This window comes from Poeciliopsis prolifica, unplaced genomic scaffold, assembly GCF_027474105.1.
Source record: "Poeciliopsis prolifica strain line A6 unplaced genomic scaffold, Auburn_PproV2 SCAFFOLD032, whole genome shotgun sequence".
In the NCBI taxonomy this organism is placed as follows: Eukaryota; Metazoa; Chordata; class Actinopteri; order Cyprinodontiformes; family Poeciliidae; genus Poeciliopsis; species Poeciliopsis prolifica.
This window is the reverse complement of record NW_026562407.1, coordinates 2,927,473-2,944,891: the sequence shown is the minus strand read 5'-3', so window position 1 is coordinate 2,944,891 and position 17,419 is coordinate 2,927,473. Positions and strand designations below refer to the sequence as shown.

The following is a 17,419-nucleotide window of genomic DNA, read 5'->3' as shown; positions in this document are numbered from 1 at the left end:
AATTGCATAACAGGAAAACGTTTTTACAAAAATGGGTGAAAATCGATCTTAAATTTAAGCAGTAATGCTTTTTTATGGTGGGAAGATGCTAAACATTTATGTCACCTCTACTAGTCATGCTGTGTTTTGACTTCAACGTTACATGATAGCAGTTCTGTATTTTCACATAAACATATAAAATCAAATCGAAGAGCCTTTAAACGTGTGTGCAAGTCATCTCATGTAGCAAACTGTAAAGTTGCAAAATTTTGGGACTAAACATCTTGGAAAAGTCACTCAAGTCATTTGCTAGCGTTTCTGGATCATTAGCGTGGAAACCCAGTGATATATAAATATATATGCATGCATAGATATAGACTGTTAAGATGCAACACAGTACAGGCAACTTGACCTCCATTCATTGCTACATTTAAGCAATTTAGGAAACTTAAAATAGTCAAGTTGCATCAGGCCTGAATGGGTTAAGCGTCTGTTTGGATGTTCTGCTGCTTCAAAACAGATTAAAACCTATAGAGTCTTTTTTGAAACAAGTTACTTTTATGCAAATACCTCGGTGATGATTAAAACTCCTCAAAACAAGCTTCTTTTCCGTTTCATTGTTCTTAAAATGAAAAGTCGTGCAAATGAAGTTCTTTGACGAGCGCAATCCTTCAGCTGCAGGCTTCAGAGATAGCTTTGAGTTTGAGAGCTTTCTGCCTTAAAGGGTATGCAGGAGACGGTCTGCATACTGCTAGCACATTATGCGGTCTGTCCTCTTTACGTCTACATCTCGTAAGCACACTCCTTCACCGTTATAGACAAGCTGACAGGGAGAGAGACACAGGCATTGTCAGGCTAACAGGGTGCAGCCGAGAGCAGCGCGGCACACATAGGCACACGGAGCCAACATTGGCTTGTGCAGTGAAGCCCACAGAGTCTTAATTGAATTGATAGAGAACATGGAGAGAGAGTGAGGAAGTTGGGGAGAGAATTGATGAGCAAAACAGAAATGGAACAGGAGAAGAAAACAGAGGCAAGAATCTAAAAAACATATGAGACAAGGAGGTAGATAAATAGATATGGAGCTGACTGAGGAATAAACATTTGCAACAAAATGAGAGACCAGAGACCAGAAAGGTTTGATAAAGAGAGAAGAGGAAAACAATTAGAGTGTGAACACAATAAAAGAGGAACGAATCTATTATGAGGACGGTAAATAATGAAGGAAAACAAAGGGTTTAATGAAAGATAATGAGAAACAGAAAGGCAGGCAGGAGGTAAATTCTGGGTGCAAATCAAACTGTTGAATGGATAATAATGTTTCTCCTCATGATAGCAATTAAAGTTTCCTTTAAGAGATCAAACTGTGGACTGGAGGGAGACATCATGAACCGGCCTGAAACGAGAGGATGGATAAAAGTGCAACTGCAGTCCTGGCTGCACTGAAGCGTTATTAGATTAAACGCAATTAATGACTAAACTAAACAAAAAGAATGAAAATTAGCTCTAAAGAAATCGAGTTTTCACTCAGTTTTAGCTCAGGTATAAAGTTGAGCTAAAACTGTAAGTGATGCTCAGGGGAACATTTTAACGAAGACAGAGCTGCTGATTTCTGATGCAATTAGACCAGCAAAATGGTCGCTTTAACAGAGAGCGGCGCAGCAAATAGCATAAAATCCATCAGAAATAACACACCATCAGAAAAGATTGTTGTGTTGAAAGTAGCCTCACAGCAAATCATCAAGAACATCGGTGAGAAAACGTAGCGTGATTAAAAACTTCTTCTCAGTCCAGACTCCTGAATGGAGGAGCGTTGGTGTGAAGGGGGAGTGCTGGGAAGAGCAGGAGCTTCTTAAAGTGACAGAGATCCAATTTTTGTTATTTACCAAATGACACTTCATGATAACACTCAGACTCATGAGCCTCATGTTTATGACATTGTCATGTCAGTCTTCTGCACTCCCCATCAAATAAAATGTTCCTTATATTTCACATATTTTGGATTGAAAGCTATTAAAGCTAAAGATTTATGAAACATCTTCTTGAGAAAAAACAAAATTAATTGGACAAAATTGTTGCCAGTGGGACGGACCTCAAAGAAAACCAGAAAAACCCAAATTTGGTAATAAATATGAATCTTGGGGTTGTGATGAGCCCTCTTGAAGGCAACTGACACGACTGAAACTCTGGCTTCTGCCATGCAACTCTGCTGCATTAATAGATACATTTATTCAAATGAAATCCTCTTTCATCTGTTCAAGATAAAACTGGTGAGGAGTAAACTTGCACAACATTGTTATGTTCAATAGATTCAGTAAATGTGATAGATGCCGGTGGAAGAATATTAAACACACACCGCAGTAATATTTGTGTATTCAGCCGAGCATTGCAGATGAAATTGTGTATTTTGCATTTATTGCTATAAACGTAAACTTACAGTTGTGAGCAGGTGCAGACCTTTTTGCCTCACTGTGCCATGCATTTAGGGTAAAATCAGAAAACTGTAACCAGGATTTTTCTATTTTTGGATGAATAGTGCAAAGCGCTCCACCAAACCAGGATCATTACATACGTGTTTGCAGTTACGTTGCTGTTGCCTGGAGTTTTATGTTGCAGTCTCACCTTAATGAGGTCTCCGAGTAGTTTGTTTGCTTCAGCGTAAGCCTTCTTCACCTCCTTGAACTTATTTCCGAGCCCCATACTATGAGCCTGCAATGAAACAGACCACAGCAGTGATGAGCCGTACATACAAACCTTTTATTACTTTCCTTTCTAAAGGAAGGAAGTCAAGTAATGCTTGCCCAGTCAGTAGCTTTAAATTGCTGCTGCAGCAGCAGAAGCCTTGGAGATCAGCACACACACTATTGTTACATGGTATTTGCAACAACATATTTTTGCTTCCTGAGACAGATATGTTTTTGTTTACCTATTTATTTTGATAAGTGCACAGCTCTGGGAAATAACTTTAAATTATCAAATTGGGAATGTAGAATAACAGGGTAAAAACCAAATCAATCTGCTGGAAATTATTTGGTCGATCTCTGTTGTTTAGTCAAAACAACCTGTTATTCTGCAGAGATGGTTTCCCAGAATCTTAGAAATGTTTCCATGATCCTGTGGCAACACAAGGAATCGGCTTTAGTATAGTATTATTTCATAGTCTTTGAAATAATCTAGACAAACAAGATGAGTTTATTAGAGACGCACCAGTCAGGGGGCGTCAAACTCATTTTCATTTTGGACTGTTGCAAAAATCAGAATGTTCTTAAAGGGCCAGTTGTGCCAGAATCTATTGATCAAACTCATGAAATTGTTAAAATATCAATAAACAGCTGTGTGTTTCAGCATTCTATAAGTGTTTATTAAAATTAAATAATATTGAACATCTTTTCTCAGTGATCAGTTCATCCAGGGTTTCATGAATGTTTGTGTGTTTTTGTTTTGCTTTGCGTTTTTTTGCAATCAAAATCACAGACTTTTGTTGCCAATTTAAAAATATTGGTAAGAATTTTTTTACAATGTTTGCTAACTGTGACTTTTATAATTTGCCACATCGATCACGGACTTTGACTTGACATCAAGTAAAGCTGACGCAGAAATAAACTCAGCATTTTTGACCAATTTTTGAGAAAAATTTGCTGTAAAAATCAGAAAAAAGTTTTGTCAATCTGTTAATTTTTTGTGAATTTTGCAAGTTTGTGAAAAACTGGAGGGGAGAATTTATGCAATTTGGAGTTTAGAGGGCCACATAAAAAGCAACGGCGGGGCAGATTTGGCCCCCGGGCCTCGAGTTTGACACGTGCACCAACAGATCATCGATCTTTAAAAACCCTGACCTACCAAATCAAATTTTGGCCCATATAAACTTTCTTAATCTGCAAAAGTGCTGATGAAGACATAAAACCAGCTGTTCTCCCAGAACTAAGGAAATTGGGAATAAATTACCAGCTAATTAATTTATTGAAGGATCTCTAATTTTTAGCTACAACGATTTAAAAGAAAAAGAAAACAATCCTTTCAGATTTTCCACTCATTTCTCAAATCTGCCTCTGATTGGCTGATCGAGCCTCAAGACGGCTCCTTCTCTGGAAGCTGTGACTCAATCATTTCCCTTTGAGATCATTAAAGTATTTTCAATTTGAATTGAATATTAAAAGATGAAAGCCTGATCCACCAAGACAAAACAATAGCAACCGAGTCAATGTTGTAATTATGGACTGGAAGATGAGTTTATGGTTCATGATCTACAGCACTTTCAACTGCCTTGTTGCTGAAATATGCAAGACAAATAAACTTGATTGATTGTCAAGATTTGGTAGGATTTGGGGTTTTTTTGCATTGCACGGTTTTGGGAAGAAAAACTTTTAAAAAATCTATAATTATGCTCAGAATTAATCAGTGACTAAAAGATAAATGGATTTTTTTTTTTGCTGTAACTTGGTTCTAAATTCAATGTGAGGAAGAAAAAAAACATCCAGCAAAATGAGTCTGAACGGCGATTCCTATCCAAAAAAAGAATCGCAGAGAATCCAACTTCTCTCCAGTCGAGAGAGAAAACCGTTTCTAAAATTCATTGCATCTAAACATAAAATGTCTATTCCCAAAAGCACCAGCTTTATGAAATGTGATGCTAAATTGAACTAATACTTCTACGTTCTCTGCACAAAAGTAGGAATGAAATAAAATTCGATTTGCTTTCATATTGAAAACAAAAATCAATGTGTGTCAAGTTAACGACATGAAAGGACATGGACCTGGAAGTGCAGGTTGGTGTACTGTCCTCCAGGTATCTCGTTCTCGTAGACGTCGGCGTTGCCCGACTTCATGGTGGCGGTGCAGTCGAAGGGAGCGTACAGGCCTCTGGTGACCTCCCAGTACTCGCTGTAGTCGAACACCTTCTCCAGAGCGATGCCTGCAACACGAGACAGCAAATCAATGATCGCTGCAGAGAGACGCATAATGTGAAAATATCCGCAGAGGGTCTGCAAGATTGTGATGGAAGAGGCAGTTTGGGGTTCAGATCAAATATAAATTGTGAAATCTTTTTGATGATCTGACACTAACAACTTTGTTTTGAAACCACAAGTTGTTGGGGGTTTTTTATCTATGAGATAAATTACAGCATAAACTAATTTACAATTTCTATTACAATGTCACATTTGCAACTAATGTAACAGCTCATCATTTATCAGAATTTGTGAACATGTGCCAGCTGTTAGCATTAGCAATTAATTTGAATGCGTGACACAATAAACAAGAAATTTCTCAGTATTTAAAGACAACTGAATATCTCAGCATGGGTCTAAACGTTTCTGGTTTCTGTTCAATAATCACCATGTTTCTCACAGATGATCTGATATATTCAGCTTCCTTGTTCTTATTAGCACAACTTGAAAAGCTGTTCAGTATTCTTGTCTAGTCTCTAATAATTAGTGAACCGTCTGTTTCTCCTTTGTGCGACATCCTTCTGTCAGTTTACCTTTAATTGGAAAAAGGAGCCCTGGTGCCGAGGCACAAATGGCTCTACATTTTGTATTTTTGCAAACAAAAGTAGCAAAAAATAAAAAACTGTTGTGACAGAGTGACAAGGTGGTAATTTCAAATGAGAAAAAGAAACACCACAGTGTTTCCGTGCCTAAATCGTGATCTCGGTGGAGAAACAGAGCGAGTGCGATGTTAATGTGAAATTAATGTGCATGTAGCTGCTCCTCAAACTCAGCTGCCTGCCAAGCCGGTGGGTAATTGGGTCCATTTCCTTCTCTGCTTGCAAACACATACAGTTCTTGGAGGTTTCCTTTAAGCTTCCAGAGTGAAATTACAGCTTCATTTTTACACAGGAAAGAGGCATTATGATCAGAGAGCAGCAATCGTGAATAGCAGCGAAAGCATTTTTATCAAGTGATCAGTAAAGCAATGCAGGGGACGGTGGGGTAAGATGAGCCAGTGGGTAAACTGACCTACTCTGTATCTACGCAGCGGTGCACATTTGATGTCATGTTAAAATAAATATCCTCCATTTTGGAGGAAGCATGTGATAATGTGTCAAAGGTGTTTTATATACAAAAACAAAGTTACTAGCTTGTCAAAGTGAAAGAAAAATATGTATTTTAGCAATAATGACTCATGTCCAGGTCTAAAAATGTCAAGGTCATTTTATCTGTATAGCACATTTAAAAATAAAAGCAATTAACCAAAGTTATTTTCATTTTGGGACAAATAAAAATCATCAATGTTCTTAAAGGGCCAGTTGAGCCAGAATGGATGATAAAACCTGTTCATAAACTGTTAAAATATGAATAAATTCTTAAAATTAAATAATATTGACCATCTCTTTAGTCCTTGGGGGATTTTGTGATTCTTTTGCAATAAAAATCAAAGTGTTGTTTGCAAATTTTGGAACTAATGGGGAATATTTGCACTTTTTTTCTCACAGTAAATGTGACTTTTTATTATTTTCTATATAGAAGCAGTTGTTTAGTACAAGTAAGAATGTTTGACAAATTTTGAGAAAAATCTGCAAAAATATCTCCCAATGAGCGCAAAAAATTTGTTTGATTTTCTGTGAATTTACACAATAACTCAAGAAACTGGAGGGACTGATTGATATAATTTGGCAGAAAACAGTCAAAAACTGCATTGATTTGATAGACAACATAACATTTAAGCACACTTAAATTAGTATTTCAGTGTACGGCGGGCCGGATTTGGCCCACGGGCCTCAAGTTTGACACATGGATGTGATTTACACCAACCGTCATAACACAAAACAAGAAAATAAAACTCAAATGTACACCATATGTGATAATTTGCCAGCATATTAAACCAAGTATAAAAATCAGAGAACAATTAAATCAAACTGCTAATATCATTTACAGGTTGGAATATTTTTAATTAGAGTAATAATTAAAGAATATCTTCACAAAGGAATCACCAAATGAACAACAGGAGGTGGGTAGTAGAGACTAGTTACAATTACACGAGTAACTTTTTGGAAAAAATACCCTTAGGAGTAATTTCACTAAACAATACTTTTACCTGAGTAATATTGCTATGACTAAAATTGCTATGAGTAAAATTTGTGGCTCCTCTACCCAACAGTGGGTAACAATAACACGCTTTCACCAAAACTACAATTTATATTGAAGTGAGACCTCCTGTTTATACACCAGCTTTGTTCTATTGTTCTATCTGTTGAGGCATTTTGAGATCAAGAGAATACAGTAAACACTATAGATCGCCTTTACTTTAACATAAATACACATTACTAACTGAGAATTGGTTTCACATATTTTAATTTATAAACAATTAACTGGAAAAGTGTGTCTTTTTTCACTGTAGTCAATAAAATATCAGAATTTGCACATAAAATTATGTTTTTTCATTTGATGACAGCATCCGTTACTCAGTACGTACTAAATACTTTTAGTACTTTTAGGGATTTCTTGAATAAGTACTTCAGGGGAGAAGATCTTTTTTTTTGAGAACTCTATCCACCTATGTTGTATCCAACTATGATATTAAATATTGCAAATATAAACTGCGTGGTAAAAATAAGGCTCAAAAAATAAGAATCAGAAAAAAACTCTTCAAACTCAAAGAAATCATGTAGAAAACAAATACTTCTAAACAATTGTACATTACACCACATTAGCTTCTATTAACTGACAATGAGTCTAAATTATGACAGCAGTAAAAAGATTAGAGAATTAAATCTCACTAATGCAACGATGCTCAGGGACACGGAGATGAAGGTTTGCGTTGCTCCTCGTCTTTCAAAGCAAATACTGCGAGAAAACAACAACAAACAAAACGAATGCAGCGTCGCGCATTATTGTCAGATATCAATCAACCGCAGATTATAAGATAAATATTAGAAACAAAAGGACAAATCAAAACGAGGAGCTGAATGTTTGTGTGCGGGGATTTCAAACTGGCTCATGACCTGCATCTGTTTTCAGTTTACCTGTCAACATATGTAACGTTTGTGCTTATTTTACAATACATTAGAATAAATTTACTGAAATGTGTTAACTGTTTAATGGTATTCTAATTTATGGAGATGCACCTGTGCTTTATACCATCATTACTCTGTGACATGCACATTTCAGTCTTTGTGTAAATGTTATAATGCACTTAAATAAGATGTTCACATGGGCTTCTTGTAAAAATCCCTTTAAGTTTTAAAGTCACTGTTTGATAAGGTCATGTAATCTCATTTATATAGCAAAGTTTCAGCAACGAGCCATTTTACATGAAATACAAACAAAACAAAATAAAACGCTAAGGAAAGAACAACTGAAGCACTTCACAATTACAACCTGGTAGGAGTTTCTCTAAGGAATAAGAATAACTACTCCGCAATTTACAAACTAATAGTAGTTAAGCGGTAAGTTTTGTGATGCATTAATAATCAAATTTGATCTTAATATGTTCTAAAACTTTGCATAATGTAAAGATTAAAATCTACAAAGACGAAAAGCTCACATTATGTATTAGAATTTAGCTGATCTGATTTTTTAATCCTAACTGACCCAAAAGTTTAATCTGACTGATTTCATGCCAAAAAAGTGAGGGGGGAATTACAAATATCTGATTTCTGCTCTTTGCTGTTTACAGTATTTGCTTTGTCTTTAATATCTTTTGATTTCAGAAAATGTCTGAATATAAATATGGACTTGGCAGAACACCCAGTTCTGGTTCAACTCCTCCACCTTGATCGACTGCAGCGCTGCGGCATCAATTAAAGCCATGCATGATGCATGAGGAGCGAATGCAGTCAAACACAAGCACCACTTTAATATGCATCATCATTCAAACGGAATAATCTGTCACACAGGTGTGTGCGTGCAGATTGCAGCTTCCTGAGTACGCACAATGACATTTTAAACAAATTTTAAAAATTTTCCAGGGCAAAAAAATAATATGAAAATGGAAGAAAATGAGCAGTGGGAGTGATCTGGGTATAAGAAGCTGCTAATGGCATTGTCACAGACTGGGAGAGAAAGGAAGAGGAGGATGTAGAGACAATATGACAGAAGCAGGTATGGGAGCTGAGGGAGAGAGGGATGGAGACAGTGTACAGCGATGATTACAGGTTTGGAGCCAAGACAGGAGAAAGAGGGAGAGTGGGAGTAAAGGAAAGCAGTAAACAGGCAAAGGTCAGGAAGGTATGGAGGAATCCAAGGGAGAGACGCACTTGATTAGAAAAGTGGTGAGGTAGGCAAGACAAGCTGGAGGAGGGAACTGGCATTAAGAGAGCCAAAGATGAGAAGAGCGAAGCAGCAGAAAGTGACAGGAATAAAAGCATCAGGTAGTAAGGAGGGGGTCAGCCAGGGTCACGCAGAATGAACACATGTATGAATGCAGAGGCGAAGTCTCACCTGAATACCGGCCTCATCTTTTCTGGTTTGTCTGGCACTACATTGATATTCAGCCACCAAACTGAACCGTGTCTCAGCAACATATCATGCTTCCTGCGTGTCTCCGGCTGACATCAGTTTGTTCCGCAATCTGAACATGAACCTGCCATGAAGATGGCAAGCGAGAGCAGCGGCCATGCAGAAAGGTTCTCACTAAAAGGCCAAGCCACAGTGAGAACGCAGCGTGTTTTAATGGCTCGGTTGCTGCGCGCGACAAAAACAACAACAAACACTCCTGTTCGTGATGAATTTTGCTTTTTTCAGTAGGCGATTGTATGAATATCTGCAGAGAAAAATCAGACCAGCAACGAAGTCAATTTAGCTGCAAGGACTCCTGCCGGGTCAGACTCCACCACAGTTTATTGGTGTATTATGTTTGACAAAAAGCACCACAGTTCTTCTGGGAATATTGACAGGACATCATGTTGTCTGTTTCATCCACGGAAAAAAAGGTTTGATAAAAGAAAAATAAAATGCCTCAAATGCAAGAAAAATAACAGTTTTTGTTGGAAATCCTTTAGACTAATGTTTTCAACTATGTGGAGAAATGAGCAACAGTTCAAAACAAAAACAAGGTTTTAATGTTATGCTTTCATCAAAAACAAACCAGGAGGGTTGATTGGACTCATTCATGCATGTTTGAGAAATCATTTAGTCACTCGTGGCAGGAATTTGTAAGGAACACAAAAGTGTCGCCTATTTCCACAAAATCAGTCTCCACCCACTTGGCACCTCCAGACTAGTGGTAGCAGCAATTAGCCAACACCTGGAGGATATGCGTGTCTGCTGAGCTCATTGTACAAACAACAACCCTAAGAACTATTGTAAACGGCATCATGGAGGAGCATTGTCGTGATGATGTGCTAAAAGCCAAGTGTCGGAAAGAGGAGGAGCTTCTCCATTTGCTGGTGGCCGTGGTAACCTGACCTCAATGAATACTGGGAGTCTAACATAAACCTGAGAACATCAGTGAGGAGCTGAGAGAAAAACACAGAAGGACGCAGACCGTCAACGTCCTCAGGTAATCCCTTGATCCGTATATTCTGCTGCTGCTGCTTCATCCTTCCAAATCTGCCACCCTGTTGTTGATATGAGCCAGTTGTTATTGTTGCAAAGCTCACAGCTTTTGGCCACAAGTTGGTCCAAACGTTGGTCAACTTCAGCGTTTGTCGTTTCCAGAGAATCTGTGGTCCGTCTCTGCAGCCTGGACGCCGTTCAGCTTAGAGGACAGGCTTTCTACAGATAATCTAAAGTCCGCCAGCAGTGCGGTCAATGATAACCGAACTGTAACTTTGTGTTTCAAAATGTATCTTTGCTGGATAAGCTTGGACAATAAACAGGAAAAGCATTTGATCTCAGCAAACACCACGGAGACACTTTGAATACAAAGCGTAAAATAAAACCCTGACTGGTTTAACTGGACTACGTGACTCCAGAAGAGGCCGAGTCAACCTATGATTAAGCAGCATAGTTAAATGTTTTCCTTATCAGAGCTTGCAGGGGGGACTGAAACTAAACCAAGTGTTTCATTAATGCATTATCTGCATTAACCAACTGCACATAATGGGACTAACATTCTGCAGCATGCTGGACCTTGCAGGGCAGTGTGAACGTAAACAAAATTAGCTTCTCGAGGTTCTGAGGAATGAAAATGAGGGATCAGATCGACTTAGCAGAGCAGAGTCGCATTTCTCCACATAACCATCTATTTTCACATCACCTCCCATTAATTTAAACTCGTTTCATGTTCCTTTAGTTTTTAAAGCACGTTTTCCTGCTGCCTGTTTTCAAATCGGCGCCCCGCGCTGTGGGAAGCGGAGGTCGCTGCCGAGAGCGGGGAGCTTTTTCACGGCGCATGAAAGGTGTACACTTCAGAGTCACTGTGGCCAAAAAAAAAACAAACAAACCCACAGGAGAAAGAGCACATGAGTCTATCTCTAAATTTATCTCATGACCTCCTCAGAGGAGCTCAGAGATCTCTGATAAAACCTGGCGGAGTGATACTGGGAAGCAAATACATAATAATCTCAGTGAGGTTGCTGTGGAGAAAGCCGCCCCATTGTCAGAGCAAGGAGGCTGCCCAGGGCAACAAGTCCTACTCTGATCAAATTATTTATATCTAAAAACACAAAAAGGGACTTTTTGTAGAAAAAAAACCCAGTTTGTTTTATTTCACTTTGAACTAATTCATGAGTTAAAAGCATTTTGCTTAGGACTGCATGTCTTTATCGACAGCCAACTTCTTTCTCCTCTCATCATAACCGCATTCGCTCGTCGTTACTCAGCAGAATATGCAAGTCGCCTTCGCTTCAGGGCCGTAATTACAAATGCATCATTGATCTGCTGATTGATTTTTCTTCCCTCATGTTAAGTAGCAGACTTTCGCTCAGAAAGAATCAAATTATTTCTACGCAACACTGGTGATCTAACAAACTGTCTCATTAAAAGCTGCGCCCAGTAATAAGAGCATGGGGAGCAAATTTAAAGGTATTGTTTCAGAGTGGATTTTATCCTGTCAAATGTAATTAGAAGGATGAAGTGACATGTCTTCATATTGTGACTATTATCTACTAAACACACAGCACTTCACGTTGAAAACAGCACTGATCAAAAAGAGCTTTTTGGTTAAACATTATTGAAAATAACTCGTATTGAGCACACAAATATGTTTTTAGATTCATAACATTGAATCGCAAACATCTCTAAGTTAAAAACTTTACTTTGTGACATTTGGCAATTATGAATCTGGGTAAACAGAGATCATATGTGGGGTTCCTCAAGGCTGTGTCCTCGGTTCACTTTTTATTCACCATGAATAACCTCTCTGGGTCGGGGAAGAAGTCTTTCCTGAACTGGAGGATTTTAAATATCTCTAAGTTTTGTTCATGAAAGTCAGGAAAACAAAGCAGAAGATGGATACGCGGATCGGTGCTGCGTCTGGTGCTAGTTTGTTGTAGTGAAGAAATGTTTCCACGAGAGAAATGTCCATTACAACCACCGAGTCAGAATCTTCTTCAATTTAACACAGAAGAGACAGAAATCACAGTTTTTAACCCCAAAAATTCAAGACTAGAGGTCAGTGTTAAACTAGAATCAATGTGATGAAAAAGAGCATGCATAAATCTCAGATTGTCACTTTTATTATAAATCAGTCTCTTTCTATATCAGTAGCTCCTGCTTCCTTTCTCAGTAGGTAAGAATCTCACATCTTCATGATTCTCTATTAAAACCAAGTCAGGCAGATGCAGCTGGTCATTAGCCAGGATCTGGACAATTTAATGTTTTCTTTTCTATATATATCTATCTATCAAATTCATCAAATGTTATTTATAGAGCGCCTTTCAGCAACAACGCATTTCAAAATGCTTTACATCATAAAAACACAAAAATACAAAGTCATGCAACAGAATCACCAAAACAGAACATTTAATCAAGAGCCATCGTTAAATTCTTAATCGATTATGTTTCAAAAGCAACTCTAAACAGCTGGGTTTTTAGTCTAGATTTAAAGGAACTCAGTGTTTCAGCAGTTTTGCAGTTTTTCAGAATGCTGCTTCTCCCAGTTTGGTTCTGGTTTTTGTTTTTCAGAGCAGAACCAGAAAGCTTGAGAGTCCGGAAGGTTGAAGCAACAGCAGCAGATGTTTCATATATTGTGGTTCTAAGCCGTTCAGTGATTTGTAAACTAACTAACAGTATTTTAAAGTCTACTCTCTGAGCTACAGGGAGCCAGTGGAGGGACCTCAGAACTGGTGTGATGAGCTCTAACTTCCTGGTTTAAGTCAGAACTCCAGCAGCAGCTTCCTGACCAAAGGTTTAAATTTCCCAGCGTTTACTCACCAGTGTCGTGTTTAGTCCCTTTGGTGCAGGCGACGATGGCCCCCATGCTGGGCTGAGACGTCATCCCAGCCATGGAGTCAACCTGCAGGCCAAGAAGTTCATACTGTTTTTAAATACGTTTATAAGACCACATTCATTTTGTTGTTGCAATAACGCAGTAGTCAATAAATTAACCTGCTCATTAGGGATTACCTTCAGAATATATTACTAAGAGAATGATTGTTGCATAACTCCCAGCTTTCTAAAGAAGAACCTAAAAATGGTATTTTGGGTAAAGCTTTGTTGAGGTTTGTAATGCTGATGAGAGGAAACAGAAACTAAATGGTGCAGAGACCTAGGAGTTCAAACTACAGGCCATTTCTTACATGCAGCTGCCCAGGCTGAACTTATTGAACAAAGTGAGGGAAATGATCTCGGCTGCAGCAGCTGTTTTGTCTCGCTTTGTCACATTTCACCAATGAAAACTGAACCAGCCAGCAGAAAAACAAACTATTCTTTGCATCTTAAAGCTAAGACACTCAGTCAGATCCAGCTGGTCAATTCTCACCGCCACGTCGACGACGTCAGCTCCTGCTTCTGCACAGGCCAACATGGCTGCCACTCCGGCTCCAGCTGTGTCGTGTGTATGCACATGAATGGGAACGTCTGGGAAGCGATCCCTCAAAGTGCCGATCAGAAGCTTGCTGCCCTCCGGCTTCAGCAGGCCGGCCATATCCTGCAGAGAGAAACAGGACGACATCAATAAGGCATCAAGATTATTATAGTTAACAAGGCCTAAGATTCAAATCTCCACTTGGATATTTTTTGCTCGCTGTGCTCTTTCTATTTATGGAAAGTATAGTGGAAGGAAAAAGTGTGGAGCTTCTAGAGATGCTGATTTCATTTTCCAGCAGTACATTGCAACTAATGATACCAATATTGCTGAAATTACTAAAATAAATTACATTTTGTAACCATATTGAAATCTATTGACTTGGACCTGATACATAAGGTCATTAAATAAATGCAAGGTACGGTAATTTATTTATATAGCACATTTTCAGCAAAAGGGCCTTTTGAAATGCTTCACATGAATTAGAGGAAATACAAACAAAACAAAAAGAAAAACCAAATGAAATGATTATAACCTGTTAGGAGTTTGTCTAAAGATTAAGAGCTCCACAATTTATAAATTAATAGGAGTTTCTCCAGATGAAGTCATTGTACTGTATTAACAAACCCAAACTGTCCAGGTTTCTGAAGGAGCAGCTTGTTTTCAACCGAGGCAATTTTAACACAGCGCAACACACTGGTTAGGGAAAAGTCAAGACTGTCCTGTTTCTCATGAGTTTATAATAGCTTTACTGTCACAAGGGAAATTAATTTCTATCAACTTTAACATACCGGCGCACTGAGGCTGATCTTTTCACCTGCTTGCGTTCCTCATAACGTTTTCACCGACAGCGTTTGTGACGCGTGTGAAAACTGTGCGTGAGGATGAACCCGATTCGTCACAGAAAAGTTGTTCTAACGTTACCGATTAGTGACATTTTCTGTCTGTTTAACCTCCATTTATGAACTTAGAGCTACTAGTTAAACCAGCTTTTTGCAGTGCAATGATTCACACACTGCTGCGGCGTGGGAATTACTCATTCCTGCTTTAAAATAATCGCTCATGCTTGAGTGAGAAATTATTTGTTGGCACTATTTGTTTATTATTTTGGATAACAGGCTCAAATATGAGAGCTTTTTACCCTGGGAAGACCTGGGAAGCTTCAGGCTTGTTAAGAAGTCAAACTTTAACAATTTATTACTGCGAAGTCTCTCAACAACCAAATTTGAGAAACTCTTCAGCAGAATTAACGACGAAACTGTTTCCAGCTGCTTCCCAGATCATGATGCCTCCAGCGCCGTGCTTCATATCAGGCATTGTATCCAAACATGGAGAAGCAACATTCAGTTTTTATTCTCCTGCAATCTGGAACAAACTTCCAGAAAACTGCACAACTTCCGAAACACTGAATTCCTTTAAGATTTGATTAACGATAACTTATTTTAGTTTTTTTCCAACTTTTTATTGTTTTCTTCCATTTTGCCATTCCACACTCCTGCTCATTTTATGTTTTCATCACACAAAGCATCTCGAACTGTCTTGTTGCTAATATCTACCTTCATCTTTTTATTCAAAGCAAACTTTACCATTTGTTTTAAGTTGTCAAGTCATGAACTTTAACCTTTAACAAAGATACTCAAGTGAAGCACTTTGGCTGCTCCGACCAGGAGCAGCCAGGTTTCCCAGGAGCGTCTGCTCCTGGGAAACCTGCCAGCCATCTTGAACATTTCTCACTTGAATAGTTTTCATTATTTCACAATAATAGGATCCAAATAGGTTGGAAATTACATCATAACCCCCAATCCTAGATTGATGCCCCTCCATCTTGGCATCGTGTTACTACAACAAGTATTTTATTAAAATAATGTTAGGCTATTATGTGAATAAAATCATAATATGAACCAAATAAAATAAAACTATGAGACATTTTTGTTTGAGCTGCATCTTTAAAGTGATGTTCAAAATAGCAAGCAGAAAAAATTAAATTCACATAAAAAAATACAAAAATTAATGAAAAGATAATTACAAAAAAAACCCTGAGTATTATAAAGACTTAAAGTAAGCAGCTCTGAAAGTCTATGTGGTTTTCGGAACTGTTTCAAATTTCTGCTACTTATAATATTGATTGATTGATTTTATTTTAATGGCACTGTGCATATTGATGAATGTCCAATGTTGTTGTAAATATGCCAGATTTAACTAATTTCCATCTATTGTTTTATAAAAGCAAACAAGATATAAAAATAAGAAATGCAATTAATATTTTGATACTTTTTGAAATATTAACTCTTATATAACTTCACAAGATCCTTCATTTTAATGCTATTTGTGTAGTTATAAAATTACTGCTTTACTAACTAAAAAAAGATAAACAAATGTATTTTTTTTCATAATAATGTTAGTATTTTATGCTTGATTTTATCACTATTCTTGTAATTTATATTTTTTAAAATACTTTCATAGTTTTGCCTTATTAGTCCATCGTATGTTACAAATCTGTATGTTTCAGGCAACAAACTGCTAAAAATCCTGCTGTTTTAGTAAGTCATCCTACCGATTATTAGTTAATAAAAAGTATTTAATTAGCAGCGACATCCTCTCCTGGATCCTAGTCAAAGTAACAAAGGTTTTTCTCATGATAGCAACTTTCTCGACACATTTCTTTGCCTTTTCATGACAGTCCAAATTAATATAAGAGCAACTGCTTCTTTTTAGTAGTTATGGTGCTTCTATTTAAAGAAAAACTTGTTTATTCATAAACTGAAGTAAGAAGCAAATTAATCACCAAGTGAGAATTCATTCCTGTTCTCAGCGGCCGCTAGGGCCCTGTTTACACAACAACAGTTTCTGGTTTTGTTGTGTTTGTACCGCACGTTTATATGAAACCAACAAATGTTTTCTCTGACAGATTGAGAACGGGTTCCAGAGTGCAAAGGTTCTGAAACGTACCGGTGTCTGTTGTCTTGTAAACAGAACAAATGGACCTTTTTTGTTAAGGAATCCTGAGCTCATGCGTAATATGACTCAAAACACAGCTGCATCGTACAATCCACAGAAGAAGGAGAAACTGCTGACACTGCTGGCGTTACTACAATTTGTGTTTCCCCATCAGGTACGGTTCCTCCACCGTCTCTTCACCGCTCCGCACCGCTAAGGTGACAAAATACACGCGTGTATCTGAAAGATCAGACGTGTTTCAGCAGTTACCCCACTTTTTTCCAACTGCACCCTCATCAGACGCGCATAGTGCGTTTTCAACCAGGATCTGATGGGGAAACGCAAATCGACGTGCTTTCAAGTAGAACTTAATTTTTTAACTACATGCGCACTTAGCTTCAAAGAACCGAGCACCAACTAGTGGCTTGGTGAGGGCATTGCACCATTTCAATGTGTACTGTTACTGTGTAAACAAAGGTTGTAATTAGAACGGCTTCATGTGAATGTGTTAACAGAAACGGAACCAAATTTCCATTTTTGTTGTATCATTGTCTTAGTGTAAACTGAAACCAGAGTTTTGTTGCTAGGAAAGCTTGGACTCCTCAGATGACGCGTCCTGCCACCTCATTCTTTATGTCTGCTTGTTTTTCTGTGG

The 17,419-nt window shown here is 38.0% G+C and overlaps 1 protein-coding gene across 1 annotated transcript in view; it reads right to left on the bottom strand.

Annotated features, from left to right (window-relative positions):
* Positions 1-17,419, bottom strand: part of pcxb (pyruvate carboxylase b) — a 329,618-nt gene that overhangs the window by 27,606 nt on the left and 284,593 nt on the right. Inside the window, exons 18-21 of the mRNA XM_055051195.1 lie at positions 13,783-13,950; positions 13,236-13,317; positions 4,734-4,891; positions 2,602-2,688 (exon numbers count right to left, since the gene is read on the bottom strand). Coding sequence (XP_054907170.1) covers positions 2,602-2,688; positions 4,734-4,891; positions 13,236-13,317; positions 13,783-13,950 — 495 coding nt within the window. The remainder of the gene's footprint in view (positions 1-2,601; positions 2,689-4,733; positions 4,892-13,235; positions 13,318-13,782; positions 13,951-17,419) is intronic.